At 37.8% G+C, this 23,198-nt stretch overlaps 1 protein-coding gene across 4 annotated transcripts in view; it reads right to left on the reverse strand.

The window, feature by feature from the left end:
- Window positions 1-23,198, reverse strand: part of LOC113116984 (ral GTPase-activating protein subunit alpha-2-like) — a 153,210-nt gene that overhangs the window by 78,893 nt on the left and 51,119 nt on the right. For all 4 annotated transcript variants that reach the window (XM_026285313.1, XM_026285317.1, XM_026285315.1 and 1 more), the window contains exons 4-16: window positions 20,176-20,233; window positions 14,349-14,392; window positions 14,079-14,259; window positions 12,200-12,315; window positions 11,924-12,062; window positions 7,647-7,849; window positions 6,599-6,829; window positions 5,599-5,772; window positions 5,386-5,520; window positions 3,504-3,652; window positions 3,315-3,426; window positions 1,483-1,720; window positions 1,149-1,322 (exon numbers count right to left, since the gene is read on the reverse strand). In XM_026285313.1, the coding sequence (XP_026141098.1) occupies window positions 1,149-1,322; window positions 1,483-1,720; window positions 3,315-3,426; window positions 3,504-3,652; window positions 5,386-5,520; window positions 5,599-5,772; window positions 6,599-6,829; window positions 7,647-7,849; window positions 11,924-12,062; window positions 12,200-12,315; window positions 14,079-14,259; window positions 14,349-14,392; window positions 20,176-20,233 (1,954 nt within the window). The remainder of the gene's footprint in view (window positions 1-1,148; window positions 1,323-1,482; window positions 1,721-3,314; window positions 3,427-3,503; window positions 3,653-5,385; window positions 5,521-5,598; window positions 5,773-6,598; window positions 6,830-7,646; window positions 7,850-11,923; window positions 12,063-12,199; window positions 12,316-14,078; window positions 14,260-14,348; window positions 14,393-20,175; window positions 20,234-23,198) is intronic.

The following is a 23,198-nucleotide window of genomic DNA, read 5'->3' on the forward strand; positions in this document are numbered from 1 at the left end:
GTTTCTCAGACTCACAAACATAAAAAAGGGTCCAAAACAAGTGCATACCAGAACCAAATGTATTTTTACCAGAAATAAGCTGAAGTCAAACAGAGGACACACTTTGAGGATTTCTAACCGCGCTCTCGTTCGGCTCATGGCGTGCTTTGATACTCAATCCCCGAGAAGGAAATATGAAGCACATTATTTCAAGTTTGCTCTGCCAGCTCTGATAAGACCAAATATACGCATTGTGTTTTTTTGGCCACTCCATGTCACGTCTGGAGAAGAGCCGTGAAAGCGGAGCGCTCTATTATTCCCTCTACGGCGTGCTTTAATTACCGCCTTTTCTTTCTAGATTACATCGCTTTCGCCGAGTTACCTATTTATGCATATTAATGAGCATTAATTACGCTCTTAATGAAACTATCAAAAACAGGCAGGCAGTTTGATGAGGCGGCTCTCCTAACGAGGAGGGAGGACACTGGGCTGTTTGAAGATCAATGTAGGAGAAATCCAATTAGGCAAAAGAAAAGCCACGTCGTTTCATGTGCGCACACACACCATCGAGGATGTTTCTGGGGGCGGTGTGTGTGAGAGGCGTCCTTCAGTCTCAAACGCATCTGCTCCAAACTCAACAAGCTCTCCACCACAACGAGACACAATCATCTCCAAACCAGGAAAGATTCAGAGGGAAATGTTTCTGTGCATGTGCGTGTAAGACCAAAGCAACAGAAGAACTTCGGATGGGATTGTGGAATGCAGTCATAAAAATGTATTTTACAGCAAAAGTTGTGACATTGTGTCCTCCATGTTTTAATTTTAAGATTAAAGTTCTGTCGTGTGGCACGTCACAAGACCAAAATAAAATGATTAAATTGTTGACGTTTTATGAATTTAACGGATTAGACATGGCTTTTGTTTATTAAATTTTAATTTAACCATTAAAACAGAATTCAGAAAAGCTGAAATGTGAAAAAAATTGGATTTGGAGAAAGACAAAAAAACTAAAAAGGAATCTTGGAAAAAGAAAACATCTTGGTCAAATAAGTTTAGAATGAAGTGAATAACACAAAGCAAGCTGTGAGCAAGTCCCCCTGCAGACATCTGCGATAGACTGTGTTCATCCGGAGAATTGATCCGGAGGAGTGCTGCAGACGAACTCTGACCTGAAGCTTTCTGCCTGACATTGTTGCGAGCTTTCTCCACAGCAGGAGCTCCAGTGGTGGTGGCACTTCGAAACCTCATGGGCTCCTGAGCGCCCACCTGATCTCCAGAGCTCCTCCAGCTCAAGGAGAACGGCCGCGCTGCATCTGTGGATTTCTGGGAGTCCTGCGACACTCCTGAAACACACACACACACACACACACCTCATTACTACTGTGACTGTCTCTGATACAAACCCAGGGGTGCTACTAGTATTACCTATTAAATGCATCCTTTTCATTTCATATTTGTGAATAAAGCAATGCATTAGCTTATTTTTAAGCATGTGCCACCCACCCCTGCCCCGCTGCTTCTTCTCCTTCTGCTCTGAGAGTTTGTCGAGCGGTAGGTTGTGGAGGTCCAGGCCGTAGACGTGACGGGCCAGTACTGCAGTGAGAGAGTCCATGATGCTGGCCCACTCGAACACCAGCTCCTCCCAGTGGCTGAGAGAGGACAGCACAGCCAGCAGATCGTCCCACAGCTCACGAGAGATGAACACGGTCAGGTTGGCCCGCACCCACGCCACGAAGATCGTCTGCAAACGACAGCAGCGCACACAGCCACATCAACTACAGCATCATACACAGCAGCAATAACAGTCTTACAAGCATTACAAAGTATAAAATAAAAACAGTACAGTACATGACCAATGTCTTTGTGACTGCCCTTCGATGATCCAATTCAACCATACTAAGCACAAATTACATGTGATAATTTTTGATATTGCTGAATAGTGTTGAGTTTTCCTCTCCTGCATCATATTCTTCATGTAATTATAGGGATGCACGATATTGGATTTTGGCCGATATTCGATATGCCGATATTTTCAAAATAATTTTGGCCGATGCCGATACCGATATCGATATATATACAAATATATACTGATATATTTAAACTTTAATTTTACTGAAGAGAAATCCATGTATCTCTTCTGTACTGATTCTACCATAAATTTATTATTTTACAAATGTAGACAGACATTCACATCTGAAAAACAGGTCAATTATTTCACTTGGAGAATATCGGTTTGGCTCATCGGCAGAAATATTCATATCGGCCGATACCGATAATGGTCATTTTAAGCTTTTATCGGCCGATACCGATATTGTGCCGATATTATCGTGCATCCCTATAATTAGTTTGAGCTGCGCTTTCTAAATTTACATTTCCTTCAGCCTGAGGTGTATTCATTTCACTTATGTTCTGAAAAGGGCTTTTACATTTGGAAAACAATTGTTTTATAAATGCATCACTGCTGAATAAATGTAATCCTTTCAACTGGGGAAAGACATTAATAAAACAAAAACAAAACATCATATAGCATTACATTTACCTCAGGCAAGTCATTCAGTGTTCACAGCTTGTTCGTTCATAGAAGAAGAGCATTTTGCTAAATAAATGCATAATATTGTATATACATTACATTTTACTTAACCTGTTATATATGTATGACAAGAGTATATGCCAAAATGAAAGGAAAACATAACCTTTACAGTTAGATTTATAAGTGACATAAATTTTCCATGTTTTCATACAATGCCTAAAAAATTAACAGCAATAGAATCAAATAGATGTTGAAGCTGAACGGTTAAATCTAACAAATGAATCAAATCTAACAGGATTCTGTTGTTAACTGTAACCTAATATTTTATATATATATATATATATATATATATATATATATATATATATATATATATATATATATATATATATATATATATATATATATATATATATATATCTATATATATGTGTGTGCAGTAATTGAGCTCTCTACTAAGTTTATAGCATAGCTGAGAAAAATGTTAATCATAACTGGATTCATTTAGAGACTGTGACTTTAAATCCGAAGTGTTTTTTTTTTTTTTACCATATACAGACTTTATATAGGATGTATTTCTGCGATGGGAGCCAATAGGCATTGGACTATAAGGAGCGGATGATGAGGTTTTACAAAATGAAAAACCTCTGGTTGTGGCTTTAATTCATCTAATTATTAGAAAACCTAAATCGGTTGCTTGTGAAAAGTGTTTGCTTCAGCCAGTTGAACCGTGCGTACAATGTGTGCACATGATCAGATTGTTTTGAGCCTGTGTGAAGCCTTGGGTTGTTTGTGTTGTACTCACTTTGAAGAGGATGCTGGCCAGGCTGTGGGCGAACGTGTCTTTCCTTTGGTTCTCCTGTGGCCTCTTCATCACTGCTTCTGTGATCCTCAGTAACACCTGCAGCAACTGCTCCCTAGAATCATACGACGCACACAATCAGCTGAATGTTTGTGAACCAGAGCAGAGCTCTACTGAGGTTCAGTGCCTGACCAGGTGGGGCGGTTCATGTTCTGCTCCATGATAATGTGACGGTAGACGCTGAGCACAGCTCTGCACACCTCCAGCTGGTTCTCCAGCAGCTTGGGCACATCCTGACACGGCTCCAACAGGAACACGTTGGCAGAGTTTGTCAGGAACACCTGAGGACACACGGGACAGCTCACTGTCAACGACGCAGCAGGTGTACGTTTGGAATAACTACGGTTTTTGAACACTTCTGTCGTGTTGAAATCCAGGTACTAGTTCTGTATTATAATTCCCATCTTTTTTCTTTTCTTCATTTTGTTGGGGCTCTGTTTGACCCACATATTTTTGTTCAAGCAGCACAACACATTTGTATTTATTTATTTATTTTTTAAGCCTAGGATCCCTGACCTCAGCTTTAATGAACGATAAGATCGACCTACTGAAGAATTGATAGAAAAACACATCCCAGATTGTACTTCCATTCTGAGGCCTTCTATTTATTATTTTAATTAGTGATGCACCAATCATAACCGATACAGAATCACATTTTCTTTTCATTTTTGAATAGCAAATTGGCTGATTCTGAAAGCGATTTTTTAAAGAATTTTTTTTATTATTGGCTATTTGCTTTATAAAATAAATAAAACAAACTAACTGGCCTTAAACAAAAATATCTGTACCGATCTGAAATTAGAGGCAACCACAGCATTTTAATCACAATCCAAACAAAGATGCTGCACGCATGTTGCACGAGCAGTTGATTTTGATTTGAATTAGATTGTATAATTTCAGGATTTAAAACAAAAACAGACTTTAGGTTTTATTTATTTATTTTTATGTGCTGCATAAAACCATAGACTGTATAAATTAAATCACATCAGCATGAAACAGAAACAGCAGATCTGAATGAGGCGTGAGCTCTCTCTCTGACAGCAGGTGGCGCTTATGAACCAGCCACGATATTTCGTTTACTTGGTTACCGCCGTAAACAAATCAGTGCTGCGCTTCAGACAGAGGCAAGAGGAGAAGAAAATGCCATTGCCATCAAAACTTCTCAAGACAGTTCTCTTCAGTGAGACATTAACATAACCCTATACGCCCAATTAAAAAAATATATTTACATTTTCTTCCCATATCTCGAACATTGTGAACACAGTGGGCTATTATTCTTTGCCTGCTTACAGTTTTTTCTCCTCTTTGCACTTGTCTTCATCATCTCTGACCTGTTAATGTCCTGTTGACAGACTCAGGCGTGATGTATTTTTCTTTATCACTGCCTCAGTAGATCCCGAAATTATCACAAAAATACAGTGTAAATGTACTGCATTTTTGTTCTTATTTTACTGTTATTTTCAAGATATCTGGGATAGTGATAAATATTTATCAGTCAATCGTGAGCACTGTTGTAGAGTTACATTCAAGCTATTTTAAGGAATGAGAATATTTGTCATTTAGCTTTCTTGCTTTCCTTCTTTCATTTTTAAAAAAAAGCATCTATTTGAAATAACAATAATAAAAAAAAATGTATCACTGCTAATGTCTAATAAGTTATACTTTTATTATTTATCAGTTTATCAGTTGCTTGATTGATTATATTTCTACAACATTTAATGGAATGTTAAGAATATGACCAAACATGACACACAATTAATAAGGATAGAAAATATTTGCTTCCATAAAGGTAAAAATACACCTGTAAATCAATGTAAAGGGGCAAATATTATGTTTTAACAGAAAAGGTGGGGTCTAAGATGAAGAGTGGGGAGACGCAGAAGAGTGTTAAATGCCCCAGGGGGGTACGTTGGTGAAAAATGTTTGAGAACCACTAGGTTAGGGGTAGAAAATATGGTTCGGTCAGTATAAAAGTAATAGAAGTCTATTGACAGAAACAGATGTGTGTGAGCACCTGGAGGGTGGGCTGGACGCCAGCCTTCACGTTCTGGTTCTGTTCTTCTGTCAGACAGCCTCTGCTGATGGCACTGCTGAAGGAGTAAGTGCGCCCCCAACTGGACGAGCGTTTGTGTCCATGAGTCTCCAAGACCTGACGGGTTGATACAGAGCAGGTGAGTGGAAATAACTACATGAATCAGCACCAACAGCATTTTGTGCCTGAGTGTACCTGCACGTGCGCAGTGTCCGTCTCAGAGACGAGGTGCTCTTCCTCTACATCTTCCTCCTGGCTCGTTGTCTCAGGCTCAGCCATGAAATTAGGCTTTTCCTGCAGAATCCACTTCCTATATACTTTGATCACCTTGCGAGTGGCTGAAGCTTCACAGGCCGGCAGAAGGAAAGCCTAAGTAATGACAAAAACAACAGGGACTTATAACAGGGACTTTGGAACTGTTTGATACCAAGGGTCCTCTTATAAAATATAAAAAAAAATGTAAAACAACAGTAACACACATTGTTTCAATTCTGATCAAAAATAGGAGCTTAATCTAAATAGACAGATAAATATAAATATTCAGATGTAAGCAGTTAATATGATTCTGGCCACAAGGTGGCAGCAAAACACAGAACATCTGAACAAAACTTCAGCTTTCTGATACAAATCATCAATTGATTAACTGCTCAATTCAGATGTATGTATTCTAATTGTGTGTATACGTACAGGTGTAAAAATCTACAGGTAAAATCTACTTATTGAAAACACAATAGATGTTAAATAATGTTCTTTGTTTTCCCTTCCTGTCATTGGGCAGCCTATAAAAAAATTAAATGCTAGATACAGTCTGTCTAACCATAATACCAATAATAAGGTAAAATTTCCAGAGGAGGAAATATATATGCAAAATGCAGGACTTTTAATTATAAAGAAGCCTGAAATACACCAGGACTCTTATTTTGAAAACAGATAAGGGAGATAAAATTATTTGCACTCTTAGGACAGAATTTCCATTGAATTCAAACAAATTCAATATACTTGCATACATATCATATCGTTACTTATGTAACTTAAAATATACTGCAATATGAAACAGCTGACAATAAAAATACTAATACTGAAATTAGGACTTTTTATTGTTCGGGTCACCTTATCTCTAACCAAGTAGACTATGCCAAAGAAACGTGAACATGAGGTGACATGATGTAAGCAGCAGAAGCACGCGGTCTCTGACCTGATGGAAGACCTCGTTGACGAAATTGACGTTGTCTCGTGTGGAGAGCAGGATGGACTGCACCATGTCGTAGACGGGGCGATGCTCCTCCTCGATGCTACACAGACTGGAGTTACTGCCCCTGCGGTCCGACAGCGTGCTGCTGTTCGAGTGGCTCTTCTCCTGTTCCACAGGACCGTTGGGCTCCGAGTCCGAGCTCTTCTCCAGACTGATCCCGCCCGCAGTCACAGTCTGACCACAAACACAGCAAATATACAGTACAAGATTTAATAAAAATTTCTAAGACTTCACCCATTTTTTAATACAATAATATAAAATGATATAAAATAATAATAATTAAAAAAGTGTCTACACTCCTTGGGAAAACACAAACTTAAATGAAAATAAATAAAAAGTACATATATAAAAAAAAAAAAATTGGTTCTGAGGCTATTGTTGTAATGCAACATGTTAATAAATCTAATACATGAGAAGAGAACGCCGCTCAAATACGAGATGGCAGAGAACACCTATATTTTGCCAACCGCTTCGTATTCATATGCACCTTACTTATATAGAGGACAATATGTGCTTCTATTAGCAAAAAGCCATTCTTAGATAAAGCAATAAACCCCAAGAAGCCGTGGTTTACAGTGAATTTATAACAGCTAAAGGGCGTTATTTCATATACTTAGTAAGGTTTTACAGAATAAAAAAGAGCAAATAAAGTGTAATGATATTAATAAAAACAGTATTCTTCCACCAAACATCGTAGATCCTCAGAAACAGTTGTGGTTGCAACAAATGCTTTACAATGTTTTTGCATCTGCACTTTTTTTTTTCAAAAGAGCTATTTGTTTAAATAAATAAATAAATATACAAACAGCATAAGGGTGAGTATGTGATGACGGAAATTTCAATTTTGGTTTTATTGCTCCTATAATGAATTTGACAAATTAGTTTCAATTAAGAAAACATATATTTCATTTTAGTGAGACACTCAGATGATGTGTGTCCATGTAGCTACATTAATTGACAATGAGACAGCGCTTCTCAGTCTTCCTCCCACCTGGATGATCTTAGGAAGCACCTCTCCTCCGTTCTTAGAGCTGCTCGTGGCCGAGTTCACATACTTCTTCTCCAGGAAGAAGTTAACGAGCCACGTGATGAAGGCCACGCGAGGAGCCAGATACTGATCCCTAGTGCAGTATGTGCTCTCACTGTTACGAGTCACAGGGACGTACAGGGGCTTTGGTCTGTGAATGGGAAGATCTATGAGAGAGAGAGAGAGAGAGGGGGGAAAGGAAAGGAAATAAAATTAAAAACAAGAAATTAATTTTGAACCATTGCTTTGGCACAGAGCCTGTCAGAGCACAGCACTGTGTTCATTTACAGGTGAACACTGATCAATCCGCTGTTTTCAGCATTTCAAACAGTGGCCATACAGTAGGTGGACAACCTAAATGGGGTTTACCGCCGCGCGTACCGACGCGTAAATGTAATTCAGTCATGTGTAAAAATAATCGGTTTCTTTGAATGAAAATGGGTTTTCTTTTTAACATCCACCGACGCTCCACTCAGGCTTTCGTAGTTCCGAGTGGCTCAACCCTCCACCACAAGTCTGACAGAGACACGCCGCCGAGCAGAGGATGAGCGGAGCAGAGTGATTCTGACTGGAGCGAGGAAAGGATGTTTTTAAGAGTCTGAGCGTCGCGGTTTTCACTCGCTTCAAGAGCCTCCATCACGAGTACAAATCATGCCAAAAGCCCGTAATATAACTGCATATTCAGCAAGAATTCATGTTAAACACATTTAGCTATGGCTTGATCAGGTTTTAATGACTGCGAGAGTCGAGCAGGATGTTAAAGGCTAAGGACTTTGTCTGTTTCTTTTACTGATTATTTTCGGGTTAGAGCATGATTTAAACAGATTCACACGCAATCGCTTTAGCAATAATGCATTCAAACACATGTAATCTTACAGTGCTACTACATTATCAGCATGTTATCTGATTTTGAAATCTTGAAGAAATTCATCGATCTGTTTAAATAAAATAACTGACAAAAATGTACTGTTATTTTCATCACAAACAAATCATTTGTACAGCAGAAAGCTGCAATTATAGATTTAATGCTTACAGCTCTTAACGCCGAGTGGATGGTTAGATGCATGATGGGCTAGTATTAACAAAAAAATAAAAATAATAATAATAATAATAATAATAAAGGTTTTCCAGCATTAAGGTAATAACATTAGTTTTTTTTATCATCTTGTCTCAGTTATGCATTTATAACTATATTAAAACTTGTTTTGAAAAATTTCTTTGTCATTTGAATATTGATTTTAAAATTGATTTAAATCATAAATCTGATTTTTTTTTTTTAGGCCATATGCTATCGCCCAGCACTAAAAGCAAGTAAAGAAGGCTCCCTTTAAAATCACTTATGTTGTCAGTTAATGAAGCCCTTTTTTACATTGTGTGTATTTTGTTGATTATAATGAGAGAACTTGAGTTTAATCATGGGGACAGTTTATTAATCCGTCCATTCTTTGGAGTTTCAAAGATTTAGCTAAATCGTGAAGGTTTACTTCATTTGCTTCTTGTTTTAGTCTAATTAGGCATAAATAATGGGAATTAAATTATACAGTGCTTCACATTTAAACATGCAACAATGTCTTAATCAGTTTACAGACAAATGTCTTTTTCCCAAGAAGTTATTAGTCGAAATAAAGGACATGTAACGAATAACAAAAATGCATGTTGTTTTAGTAAAGGAATTTTTAAATATAAATTAAAATATAGGCATAATATATGAAAATATTGACATTGCATGCATGCAGCCTACCCTCGTAAAATAGGCTACCACTATTAACCCCTTACTAGTAACCCCCCTTTTTTGGCATGGAGACCGAAATTACATACCCAAAATAAAAAGGTTTCTGCTCATGATTCTTTCTGACTAGATACATAATCAACCTTTGTTCACAAAGCTGACACTTTAAAGTTTACTGTTCAGGAATCAGAATCACTCAGACTGTTATGATAATAGAGATATATAAGCTCAAACATAAAAACAAAAATAAAAATATTAAAAACATATGTTTTAAATGTATTTAAAAAAATGTTGATGTAGGAAATGAGTTTGAAAACACAGTGTAGCTAAGGCCACAAGTCTTCCAAGACTTCATAAAAAATTTCATAATCGAATCTGTAAAACTGTGAATTTTATGAAATATTTTCTAAGGCCATGTCATGTGTGTTTTTAGAGAAGGCTAATCAGATTGATTTATGGCCCTTGTCATCTCTGTAAGATCTCACATGTAAACTTTCCTGTGCTCTTTGTGTATGTTTGTTGAAAACTGCCCGAATCATGATTGTATTGTTCTCACCAAACGGTTCTTTCACACCTCCGCCAAGTATGACACATTATCCGCATTATTCTTTTATCATTATTCTTTTGTTTTTATTCCACCTTTATTAGCCTTGATTGTGGTTTTTCAGGCTTTACAAAGCAACAAAGCAGCGATCTCACTTCAGTCTCTCTTTACATTTAGCCCTTATTTATCAAAAGTCTTACTATAAAAATACAACAAAACATTTTCTTACGACCTTACGTGAATTATTGAGACAAAAATGCATTATGAAGAAGAAAAGCACCTGCTATTAGTAGCATTGGTGCTAACGTTAGCATCAAGCTACATCTGACAATTTATGAAATTATTAGTACACTTTTACTCAAAACTCACTTTAAACCCCGATCGAGTGTTTATAATAACTTCCTTTAGCGATCAGGGGTGGAGTTTGGTCGTTTACTGTTGTAAAAATATGTTATTTGTAGCCTTTTTCATCGCTGCACAAGTTAGCATTTCCGATGTACATTTTCGATTTTTTTTATAAAAACGCCCCAGATCTCAAGAAATTCTCATACCAAGCTTTACTATCGTAATCGCGGGTTTATTATTCGGATATTTTGTGTGTACAGAGGTGTTTCAGTGTTGTTTTGGCCAGATAACTACCAGGAAGTGTGCAGGAAGCATGTGACACGATGGGGCGGTGTCCAGATATGAAACTCTAAGATTGACGTTTGAAAGACCCAATCAGAGTCTGAGTCACACACCGCACGAGCTGTGACTACTGCACGCACACACAGATCGCTGGGAGAGGCTGTTTATCATCTGATCGCGTAAATCCGTGGAAAATGAATAGAAATGACGATTCTGTCTGAAGAAATATGAAGTAAACATCAGTAAATATATCCATATATCTCCGCAGATATGCATCTTTGGTCTGTGAATCCTTATTGACGCTGTTCAGTGAGTCTATGTGAACACAAATAAAACGCTCTTGACGTGACTGAATATGAGTGAGTTGTGAATTTCTATTCAAAATGTGGCATAATACGGATTTATTATTTTGCACTCCTGACATAAATCACTAAATATCTGTCACTGCAACAATGTTTTATCAAAATATTGGTCAAATATCGAAGCTTGAGTCTTTAAACTTTCCATTGATGCACAGTTTGTCCAGATGAAGTAAGACAGTGATGTTTAATGTGCTGTGAAAGTGAAACAATAATAAACTGGGGCCGTCAGCGATGTTTGCACGCAAAGGGGTTAATGCTCCGATGCAAAGTAAACCACAATTTCTTTTGATTAATATAACACATAATTCATATAATATATATATATATTTATTCAAATCTAAAATATGGTTTAATACCATGTAGCTTAAAGAAAATATAAGCACAGGCACAGGCTTGACATTTATCCTGCTTGAATTTGTTCTAAGAAATGCACATAACTTCATAAGTACCAAACTTTCATCTGTGAATATTACATATTAAATATATGAAACATTTTAAATATTTAAACTATAGTGTTTTTCTTTAATTGTCTGTGACTGAAGCCGTCAAATGTAACACATCAGCGAGGCAAAAACGACATCTATTTTTGAAAATGTGCTTTGATGATCTTGTTTGATAACTTCAAAAGTTGCAAATGCACTTTACAGACGCGGCGGCGGCGGTATGTGTGGCGGTAAAAAGGGCCTTTAGTCTGTCCACCTACTGTAGTTCACAGTGAATGCGGCGAACTAAAAACCTATGCGTCCCGGAAGTTATGCTTTATATTCACATTCCCATCATTGTTGTGGACAGGTCATTTTACTAATGATGTAAAAAGAAGACTGTTCGGTTGTCAGAGAAACCTGCCGCCCTGCAGTTTCATACCAAAACAAGAGCTCCACAGGTTTACCTCTTTTAAGGAAAGAAAATAATCATTAAGCCAAATGCAGTTTAAAATATGAGCTGCTTAAAGGAAGTTCAGTGTGAAACATTTCTTCACCTAATTGTGGCTTGTACAGGTTGGTTTGTTTTGTGAAAGTGGGGAAGAGGTGAGGCAGGTAGTACTTCTTGAACAGGGAAAAGAGAAATCTGAAGCCTGTGTCCTGGCTCTCTTTGTTTTTCCAGTCCAAGCTGGATGCCTGTGGGGTAAAAAAATTATCTTATTCAAACTGCACAAATATCAGTTCAGCTATAAGCAACATGGAGACATCAAACAGAAACAAAGCAGGCCACAAGCATTATCAGCCAAACACTGACACGAGCAGCTCTGTCTCACCTGGAGAACCATGACTTTGAGCACAATCTGGAGGACAGAGCAGGTGTGGTCTTCTGCCACCTTCTCTCCGGGAACCGCAGGCACCAGCGGGCTGATCTCCTCCGGCACAATCTTGGCTACAAAACCACAAACACCGAGTCTGAATGTACTTATAAACATCTGAAAGGTGAGGCGTGTAATTCAGTATCCAGAAAGCATTACATTTATTTGTAAAAGTGCTATCCTGCTCTATAGGTCAGAGGAACTCAGTCTTTTTGACTCCAAAGGGCCAAACTGTTCAAGACTATATTCAAAAGATCTCCAAAAATATGACTAGTATTTCTGCTGAAATAATAGAGTTTATGCACATGTTTCTAGTCTTCTGTGATAATGGGATTTTCCCCTCTTTTCCAAAAATACATAAATAAATAGTTTATACTTTAACTGGGATAATATTTGAAGCTTATTTTAATAATTCATTATTCAAAAACTTTTTGAGCAAGAATGCATCGGGCTTGTTTTTATCACATGGACTGTGTCAGCTCAAAGCGTCGTGCCACATTGTCCCTGCCACTACTGTCTCTGTCACTGCAGAAGGCTGAACAGCCTTCAGTGTGAATAGCCTATGTGTTGCACTAATGAAATCTATTCAGACATAAAGCACGTCAGCACAGACAGAAAGGAATGTTCACTGATTCCAGATGCATTTGAACACATCCACAGTGCTTGAAACGAATGGGTCATTACCGGTTCAAGGGCATCAATAAAATCTATTCCGAGAGGAAACATCAAGGGAAATCATTCCTTTCAGCATTTAACAGACTCTGACCTCCTTTTCTGAGGATGCTGTGCCGCCATTTGATTATTACACTCTAATACTAGATTTAAAGTGCCTTTGTGCCACAAGAGCATTAATGGCCATCATTAAAAAGTACATTCCCAGACAGAAACGCAGTCGATTTGTTGTAAATGGTGAGGGATGAAATGAATGAAGAGTAAAACTGTGAACATGGAACAATAACAGGGTAATTTTGTTACTTCAGATAAGATCGTACATGTACAGCATTTACACTGAGTTCAGCTGATTTATGTGTGTTTGTAGGCCAAACTTGGAAATGAGTCTGTATTTTAGCACTTCTTGGAAACGAGTCTATGTTTTTAACTATGCAGTTCCTTTTAGCTTTTGCTTTTGCCAACTGTATTTCAGCTTCAGAATCGATTAAATGTTGTGTTCATTTATGAAGCTTCTCAGCATGAACAAAACATATAAGAATCAGAAACTTCTGTTGGTCCCAGAGTTTATTTTCTGCATTAATCCAAAAACCAATAGAAACTCCTATGAGTTTTTTGTTAAACAAAATCCAGCATCCTAAAACATACATGAAAAAGAAAGAGCTCTTAAAAAATGGCAAGCTCTCAATTGATTGGTTGGGATTTTTTTATATATGTTTTCCTAATAATCATGTCTATATTTTCTTTCAATTAGACATGACCGCCCTATTTTTGACACAGCACTGTATTATTGTGCTGTCACTTATTTCAGATTTATCCATATCTAACCCTTAATACTATTCAGTCCATGTTTGTTCATATTGCAACAAAAACCCTTAAAATAAAGTGCAACCCAAAACAATTTTGCTGTTATAGAGTTAGGATACAGGTAAGGGACAGGGACATGAGTTAAGGGGTAGAGTCAACAGATTAAATACAGATGTAATTACATAAATTAATTTCACCATTGTGTTGTATTTGCAGTTACAATGCACAAATATGTATGCACACAGTAAGTGCACAGTATCAAATCAATTAATCAAATGTCAGTAGACAGCTGCTAAAGACACTTCATATACAGTGGGTCCCAGCATAGTTGCCCATGTCAGTGCGTGTGCATGTTTGTTACCGTCGGGCGGGTTGGAAAAGGGGTTGTATATGATGGTGTCCAGTGTGCAGGGTCCTCTGGATGAGGGTACAGCAGGGAATCCTGGGATCAGACAGGCGAAGATGAGGAGCTGCTCTTCGGCACAGTTACTCTGCAGAGCCTGCAGCCAGAGCAGGAACAGACGCATTCCCTCACAGCGGATCTGCACACACAGACTCCTGCATTCACACTGATCCACAACAGATGTGTGTATCATCATTTGAAGCTCTCCTGGTTCATTGAGCGACTTACCTTGAAAGAGTTTCCAGTGTGCAAAAGTTTTTTGAGTATAGAACCTATAAAAGAAAAGGGTTTAAAATAACACACAATCAGTAAATTATTTAAACAGTACACTGCTTTGTGATGCACACAACTAAATGTGATTAAAAAGGTTACTCTGATAAAGCGATCTGAATGCTGACACCTGCTGCTGCATTGTTTTCACTGCATTGTTCTTTGTGCATCTCAAAATGTTATATATTACAGTTCAATAATGTAAATAAAAAAAGCCACACCAGTGTCTACTTATATTTTCTATGGTATCCCATTGGGGTGTGGCAAAACACTTATCCCATGAAACGAGACCAGACGAGATGAGATTTTTAGAATTTTTTTTTTTTTTTTTTTTAAGAAATCCTCAATGATGAAACAGGGAACAACTGTCTTTTTTCAACTGAAAAACAAAAAATTTAGGAGAATTTTGGAATCAACTTGTGCTTTATGAAATGAAACCTCTATTATTTATCTATATAATATAATATATCTATTATATGCAGCAATAAACAACATGCAAACTAGAGCTGCACGATTCTGGATAAACTGAGAATCATGTTTATATATATATATATTAGTGGTGGGCATAGATTATTATTTTTTTTAATCTAGATTAATCTCACTGTGATCTTGAAATTAATCTAGATTAAAATGGCTCATTCAAATTCTGCTGAAGGCATTCAGAATATGTGTTACCCAAATAAAATTGACAAACAGTAAGTCTTTGAGAAGGGGTTTATCAAGCTAGGTGATGCATTTGAAAAGGGGCTCATCTCCTGTTTCCAAAATGCATCACAAAGTGCTTGAAAAAGTGGGACCTGTTTGAAATTGTTTAATTTGTATGTTTGTTTATTTTTATTTATTTGTGCTATTTACACAGTGTTTAAGTTTTTTTCAAGTTTGTAGGTGTCAAGGTACAGAAACCAAATAATTAATGTAAAATAGCACTGGATAGTCTTCAATGTAAAAATAAAATATACAATCAAACCTACATTTATTCACCTTCAACATTTCTCACATTATTACAGTTTTGCTATATATATCAAAAATTATACCTGGTGTCTGAATAATTTTTGGTTTGACTGTTAAAACTACAAAGTAATTTAGTCAAGAGCAGTGAGTGATTTTCATTTTCATTTTCTTGGATTAACATTACAGCAGCCAGTAGCTAAATTAGGCGCGGTCACTTTAAGAGACGATGAACGCATCCAATATAATACACATCCCATTTTTTTCCTCAACTGTTTACTTTCACTTAAGAAATAACTGACAGTTTTTTCAAGCATAATGTCCAAGGTGGATATTTTGACATATTTTGTATGAATTTGTCGGCACAAGAGCAAAAACAAGCAAATTCGATGTTCAAGTGTTTTGAGACGCCTTTCTCTGCGTGAGCCCTGAACACCAGAACACCGCGAGTACTGAATTGGGCTCTTTCACATCTTTCACACACACACACACACACACACACACACACACACACATATATATATATACACACACTGGAGATCATGATTATCTCACAATTCTTAAGGATAAAAAGGTTAGAAAACTAAACTAAATAAATAAATAAAATATTAGTGCTTTTGACATTTTCATTGCTTAAGTCTTTAAAAAAATATATTACTTTGAACAAAAAAAATAATAATAGTAAATGAAGGAGTCAGTGTCTCAATTTACCAAGATTTGTTTTACTATCGGAATCTCCTGAAGGAAATCATTATATCACACAAAGTGTACTGTTTTTCTACAGATGCATGAACACATTTCATCATCATTTTACGCAAGTTCGGTAAAGCCATAAGTGACATACATTTTGGACATAGTATTGATTTCTTATTTTTTGCTCAATTTTGCCAAAGAAAATAATTCCAAACAGATCACAGCACCTCTAACAGTGTTTACTTATTGAATGAATCAGCTTTTAAACGAATAGGTTGAATCTCAGTGACTCATTGAATGCAGTGAGACTCATTAACATTCACTTAATTTCCCTTTTCAACATTTTTTTTTCATGTTTTAAATTATTTCAAATATCAGTATTCAATGTTTTATGTTAAAAACAAAACATTAGGCCTTTTTATGCATCTGTAACTGCAGCTTAAATTAATCCATGTCCCCTCTGAGATACATAAACGCTGTAATTACATGCTATTTCTGATGCAGATTCCAGAAATGTTTTCTTATGTTGGAATGAAAGACACTAAGAAATGCTTCTTATTCTTACCCAAAAATACAAAATGGAAGAAATAGTTAAAACTTCTTTAAAAATAGTTAAAAATCTTGCTACTCAAGCTGTGTATGCACATATTGCAATAAATGACTGTCTCTTTAGACATACTTAACATCAATAGCTTTTTGTATTTATGCTTAATTTACAATGATGTTGTTTGCAACACACCACGTGATTATAATTTCTTCCCCACACTAAAGCTATTAAAGCTCACCATCTTGTAACTAGGACCACATTTAGCCTATTGTAGTTTACTTCAACCAGGAAATGCAAAAAGGTCCATCTGCTTAATTTCATAATGATATGGCAGTTGTGGCATTGCTTGGCAATCTAAAGAAACACTCAGTCACACAATGTCTACAGTAGACTGGAGGATCAGACTCGCTTATAATCAACTGAGGAACTACTTCAATACAGATTGGAAGTGGACCAAATCTATTAAAAAGCAAAGCTATGTTTTGATACTTTAGCTGACAGAAAGTGGATTGCGAGTGTAAGGAAATAATTTAGTCAAGGAAAGCCATATAGCTGAAATCAATAACCTTCAATACTGTTGCATCAATTTTTGCTTGAATTTCCCCTAGGCATCTGTCTGTCGTTCTGTCTGTCTCTCTGTCTGTCTGTCTGTCTGTCATTATGTCATGTCTATGTCTGTCTCTCTGTCTGTCTGTCATTCTGTCTGTCTGTCTGTCTCTCTGTCTGTCTGTCTTGTCTCTGTCTGTCTGTCTGTCTGTCTGTCTGTCTGTCTCTCTGTCTGTCGTTCTGTCTGTCTCTCTGTCTGTCGTTCTGTCTGTCGTTCTGTCTGTCTCTGTCTGTCTGTCTGTCTGTCTGTCTTGTCTCTGTCTGTCTGTCTGTCTGTCTGTCTGTCTCTCTGTCTGTCGTTCTGTCTGTCTCTCTGTCTGTCGTTCTGTCTGTCGTTCTGTCTGTCTCTGTCTGTCTGTCTGTCTGTCTGTCTTGTCTCTGTCTGTCTGTCTGTCATTCTGTCATGTCTCTGTCTGTCATTCTGTCATGTCTCTGTCTGTCTGTCATTCTGTCTGTCTGTCTGTCTTGTCTCTGTCTGTCTGTCTCTCTGTCTTGTCTTGTCTCTGTCTGTCTGTCTGTCTCTCTGTCTGTCTTTCTGTCTGTCTGTCTCTCTGTCTGTCTGTCTGTCTGTTGTTCTGTCTGTCTGTCTGTCTCTCTGTCTGTCTCTCTGTCATTCTGTCTGTCTGTCTGTCTGTCTGTCTCTCTTTCTGTCTGTCTGTCTGTCTGTCATTCTATCTGTCTGTTTGTCTGTCTCTCTGTTGTTCTGTCTGTCTGTCTGTCTGTCTGTCTGTCGTTCCATCTGTCTGTTTGTCTGTCTCTCTGTCTGTCTGTCTGTCTGTCGTTCTGTCTGTCTGTCTGTCATTCTGTCTGTCTGTCAGTCTGTCTGTCTGCCTGTCATTCTATCTGTCTGTCTGTCTGTCTCTCTGTCGTTCTGTCTGTCTCTCTGTCTGTCTGTCTATCTATCTGTCTGTCTGTCTGTCTGTCGTTCTGTCTGTCTGTCTGTCATTCTATCTGTCTGTTTGTCTGTCTCTCTGTTTCTCTGTCTGTCATTCCGTCTGTCTGTTTGTCTGTCTCTCTGTTGTTCTGTCTGTCTCTCTGTCTGTCATTCTGTCTCTCTGTCTTTCTGTCTGTCTCTCTGTCTGTCTGTCTGTCATTCAATTTCAATTCAATTCAATTCAATTCAAATGAGCTTTATTAGCATGACTGTGGAACACAATGTTGCCAAAGCATCAACATATTATATATAAATAATAAAACAAACAAACAAAACATATATTTACAAATCATGTCATATGTAGCATAGTAAATATAAATAAATAGATAAATAAACACAATTTATCCTAATAAATGAATAAATAGAGTCGGTCTCTCTAGAGAATTAGCTGACTCTGGCGTTGTGAATAGCTAACACATATTTAGCCGCTAGTGCAGCTGTACTATCATCTTCTCCCAGTAAGAAGAACATTTTCTCAGTGTCGCTCAGTTCAGAGAATGATGGAATTAAAATTTCAAATCTGGGCAGAAAGGTTTCTCTTATACTGGTGTATTTAGAGCAGAAGAGCAGAAAGTGTTCCTCATCCTCGATGTGCTGTAGGTCACAGTGTCTACAGATCCTCTGCTCTCTCTCTGTCCATGTTTGTCTATGTCTTCCTCTCTCTATCTCTAGATCATGGTCACTTAATCTGTATTTGGAGAGGATTTGTCTTTCTTTAAAATGTTTAATAAATAGATAATTGGCCAACTTAGTGGTTCTATTGAGGGCCGAGTAACATTGCAGTTTATTCTGGAGGGCAAAATGTGCTTTTAGTGCTTCATCATGAGTGACTTTTAGATGTTTGTGGATATGGTTAATAAAAGGTTTGGGGTTGATGGGGAGTATATTCTGATGGACGAGTTGAAGAGCGAGTGAGTTCAGAGGATGAGGTTCTGCTGAGCTTTCATTGGCGAGGAAGGCTTTATATTGCACTGACTCTGGGTCAGACTGATGGAGGTGATGCCAGAACTGAACACATCTCTTCTGGATCTCCATGTTCAGCGGGTACAGGCCCAGCTCAGCCCTGCAGGCCGCAGTGGACGTGTTTCTGTGAACCCCAAGAATATTTTTGCCAATTTCCAATTGTAATTTTTCTACTGATGTTTTATCCCAATTTTTTAAATTTAGTACTGGTCCCCAAATTTCACATCCATATAAAAGAATTGGTTTTATTATTGAATTATATAATTTTATCCAGGTTTTAATGGGTAATTTTAAGTGTCCACATCGTGACTTTATAGCATAGAAAGCCCTCCGAGCCTTTTCAGCGAGTGTTTTCACAGCCAGACCGAAGCGTCCCGAAGCGCTGATGTCGATGCCCAGATAGCTGTAGCTAGAGCTGTGCTGCAGGACCTGGCCTTTATTTACCTGGCCCTGACCTGACATTCTATCTGTCTGTTTGTTTGTCTCTCTGTTGTTCTGTCTGTCTGTCTGTCTGTCTCTCTGTCTGTCTGTCTGTCTCTCTGTCATTCTATCTGTCTGTTGTTCTGTCTGTCTGCCTCTCTGTCTGTCTGTCATGTCTCTCTGTTGTTCTGTCTTTCTCTCTGTTGTTCTGCCTCTCTGTCTGCCTCTCTGTCTGTCTGTCTGTCTGTCATTCTATCTGTCTGTTTGTCTGTCTCTCTGTTGTTCTGTCTGTCTGTCTGTGCAGGGCTCTAATTGAGGTTATTGCATCCTTTGAGGGTCTTCCTGTACGGAAGACTGAAACCACGAGACGCATAATTTCATTCAGCAATTTGCATTTCAAATGAAGCCTCTCATTTGCATTTCTCATTTATTAACCTCCTGCCCTCACTCTCTCTGTAGCTAATTATTTTTTCTGAGAAAGTATTAAACCAGGTTACACTGACTCTCTCCTGAACCTGCTTTAACAGCAAAACTCATACAGACTGACTCATTTATGACTCATAAATAATACTGCACAAAGAAATACTGATACTGTAAGCAATATTTCAATTTCGACAACTAAACTGTGTGGCATGAACCATGTGAGTGTAAAATGAGGTCTGAGCAGCACTTACCTATACTGTGAAACTGCCATCGACTGTTGATTTTCTCAGGTAGAAGTTGCAGAATTTTCTGAAAGGAAAAATAAGGACACTCCGTAATCACATTAAACTAATAGCATAAAATTCAAGAGCTCAATAGCAGTCATTTTTCACTTCATATATAGTTTACACCCAATAATAGTAAAGTGGTGCAGCAAAAAAAAATACAAATAAAAATAAAATCTTGTCAGGTTTCAGTCTCAGGTTTCTCCTTCAATGCAAGTCTATGGTTTTATTTTTCACCAGGCCACAACACAAAAGAAGCAAAGTAAACCTTTTATTTTTTCATTCTGGTTATGTATACAAATGTGATACAGATTACCAACAGTTTTACAAGTTACATTTTTAGACTTTTTTTAGCACAGCAGAACCGTTGTGCTTCTCAGAACACACAGCAGTCTTTTGTCTCTGAATAAATGAATGAGTTTTTGAATAAAATTGATGAATGAATTACTCAGTGACTCAATGATTAAGATCTGCCACCATCTACTGCTGGTTTTAACTTAATATTTAGTGCATTAATAATGTAATATCTTTAAAACATTAATCTCGTAGTATTATTAACGCAGTTGTAGTGTAAATGCTGGTTTACAGTATGTCCAGCACTTCCGCAGTGCAACAGATTTCATTTGATTGGGAACAGCCTACAGTTTCTCATATGTGTTATTGATTTAATGCAAACATTTGGTATAAAAGATGATGCATCAATTTAATGAGGTTAGAAAATAAAACACCCTTATGAAGAAAAAATGTCCTTGGAAATCAATTGAAGATAGCAAATTTCACGGCTTAAAGAAAAAGTGAATTCATGCCACTACTGTGAACTGACAAATGCACAGAATCTAAAGAATGTGAAAACCAGCACAAAGACACACTCTGCAAAATAGCTTCGAAATTATTATTACCAACAAAAACGCAGAAAATACTTTCTGACAAAGGTTACACCTACACGCTATTTATTTGAAACAGTCAGCAGAGAAAGAGCTGAGCTGTGACCTTACTACCACAAGACCCTTCTGACACCAAATCATTAGCGGCTATTCACAGACAGTTAGACGTGTCCCTGTTGAGTGATACACACAGTGACAAGTGGGTTAAGATTCACTCTAATGGACAACGGTAATGTCATCAGTAGCAGTGCATTATGAGTAATGCCATTATAAGACACTCAACCACAGAACAGCAACATGGGGTCAAGTCTGTCAGCGCAAAGAAAGAGTGACACCCGTGACACTCCACAAGAAGAGGACACCATAATCTCACGTGCTACGTGACAGCTGTCACTCATCGTGTCATTCTCATTTACGTCCTGTGTTGATGTGGAGCGTGCTGACACATGAGTATGAGAGCATTCAAGCACCGCTGCACTGATCTTCAGCGTGTGGAAGGACAGCTCTGGATTACAGCCTGTCTTCATCGTGAGGAAACTGACAAATAACTGGAGCTTCTGTGTAAGCCCGCACACTCGGGGATCGCAGAAGACGGCTGAGGTAACGGAAAGCGGTCCCCTGCTGCGCTGCAGCGGTGTCTGGGATGGAGGATTTGAGGAGCGTGGCGTGGAGTTTGCGAGCTGCTGCCGGTTGCCAGAGTCTGTGCTAATCTGCCGCAGCTCTCCAAGCATAAGAATGCAGCATTACCGCAGGCTTTTCTGCACCGGCGTTATGCACACTCGCCGTGCTTACCACATGCTGAGCATGACTGAGAATACACCAGCCGTGGAGAGATGCGTCTGAACCACTACCACGTGAAACGCAACTTCTGAAGCAGCGCGTTTGAGAAGAAACACCCAGACACTGAGAAGTCCACCATCTGTCTGCAGTTCCAGTAGCACCAAGAACAGACTCAATGAAGTGCTGGTGGAGAGGATGCACAGTGATGGCCAACACGATTAGAACAATAGTATTTTCACCAGCTAAAAAAATGGTTTTAAGTCAGTTCTTTGTATATTTTGCTGTAGTGTGTAATATAAACGACACGGAGATGTGATCTGATCATCATCAGTCTGTCTGGAATAACATGAAGAAACAGAACACACTGAGACAGACTCAATCCAGAACAACTGTGGCAATGTCTCCAGGACGCTTCCCTGCAAAGCTACAGTACTGTTAATAGTTTTAGGCACTAGTATAAAAATGTCGTAAGATGAGGATGCTGTCAAAAATAATGTCATTAATAGATTTTCTGTATCGATTAACTTCTATTAACTAAATTAAATCGACATTTGGTGTGAGCATCCTTAGCGTTTAAAGCAGTGTTTGCCCTCTGTGCCCTTGTGCAGAGTTTTTCAGGTAGCTCTGCAGGTTTCTTGAGGTGTTTTCTGGACTGAGTCTGTCTCCGTTTGTTCTGCTTCTTCATGTTATTCCAGACAGATCGATAATGATCAGATCAGATCTTTGTGTGCAGCACTGAAATCTCACTGGATTAATACAATTAATGGAAAAATTAATGTTTGGAAATGTAAACACATATTTCCTACTGAGACACTACAGCAAAAGATAGAAATAACTGACTTAAAACCATTTTTTAGCTGCTGAAAATACTAGTTTTCTAATCGTTTTGGACCCATTTTTTTTAATGGGTTTTTGATTAAATGTCTGAAATAAAGTGCTTAATTTTTTTTTATTCTGTGACCAAATTTTTCAGTAAAGTCCCATTGTATTTTTTTTTTACACACTTCCTGGTTGGCCAACAAAAAATGTGCCATCACTGCAGTGCTCAACACAATTTTTTTTTTCTGTGTTTGTGTTGATTGCTGTAGCCAATCACAGGCATGCATGTTCAGTGCATGAACACAATGACCAATCAGAGGGGTTTCTGTTCACTGGAGGACGCTCTCATGATTACCAACAGTGTAAATATAATGTAAATAAGAGACTCATTCTGCAGTGTAGGACGCTTCTGATTATGATGAGAGTTTTTAAGCGCAGAGCTCAGGCTGAAGCTAAAGTGATTATAAACGACATACTCTTTGCTAGATGTCTTAATTTCTTCCTGTA

The sequence above is a fragment of the Carassius auratus genome, chromosome 17 (genome assembly GCF_003368295.1).
Source record: "Carassius auratus strain Wakin chromosome 17, ASM336829v1, whole genome shotgun sequence".
Classification (NCBI taxonomy): Eukaryota; Metazoa; Chordata; class Actinopteri; order Cypriniformes; family Cyprinidae; genus Carassius; species Carassius auratus.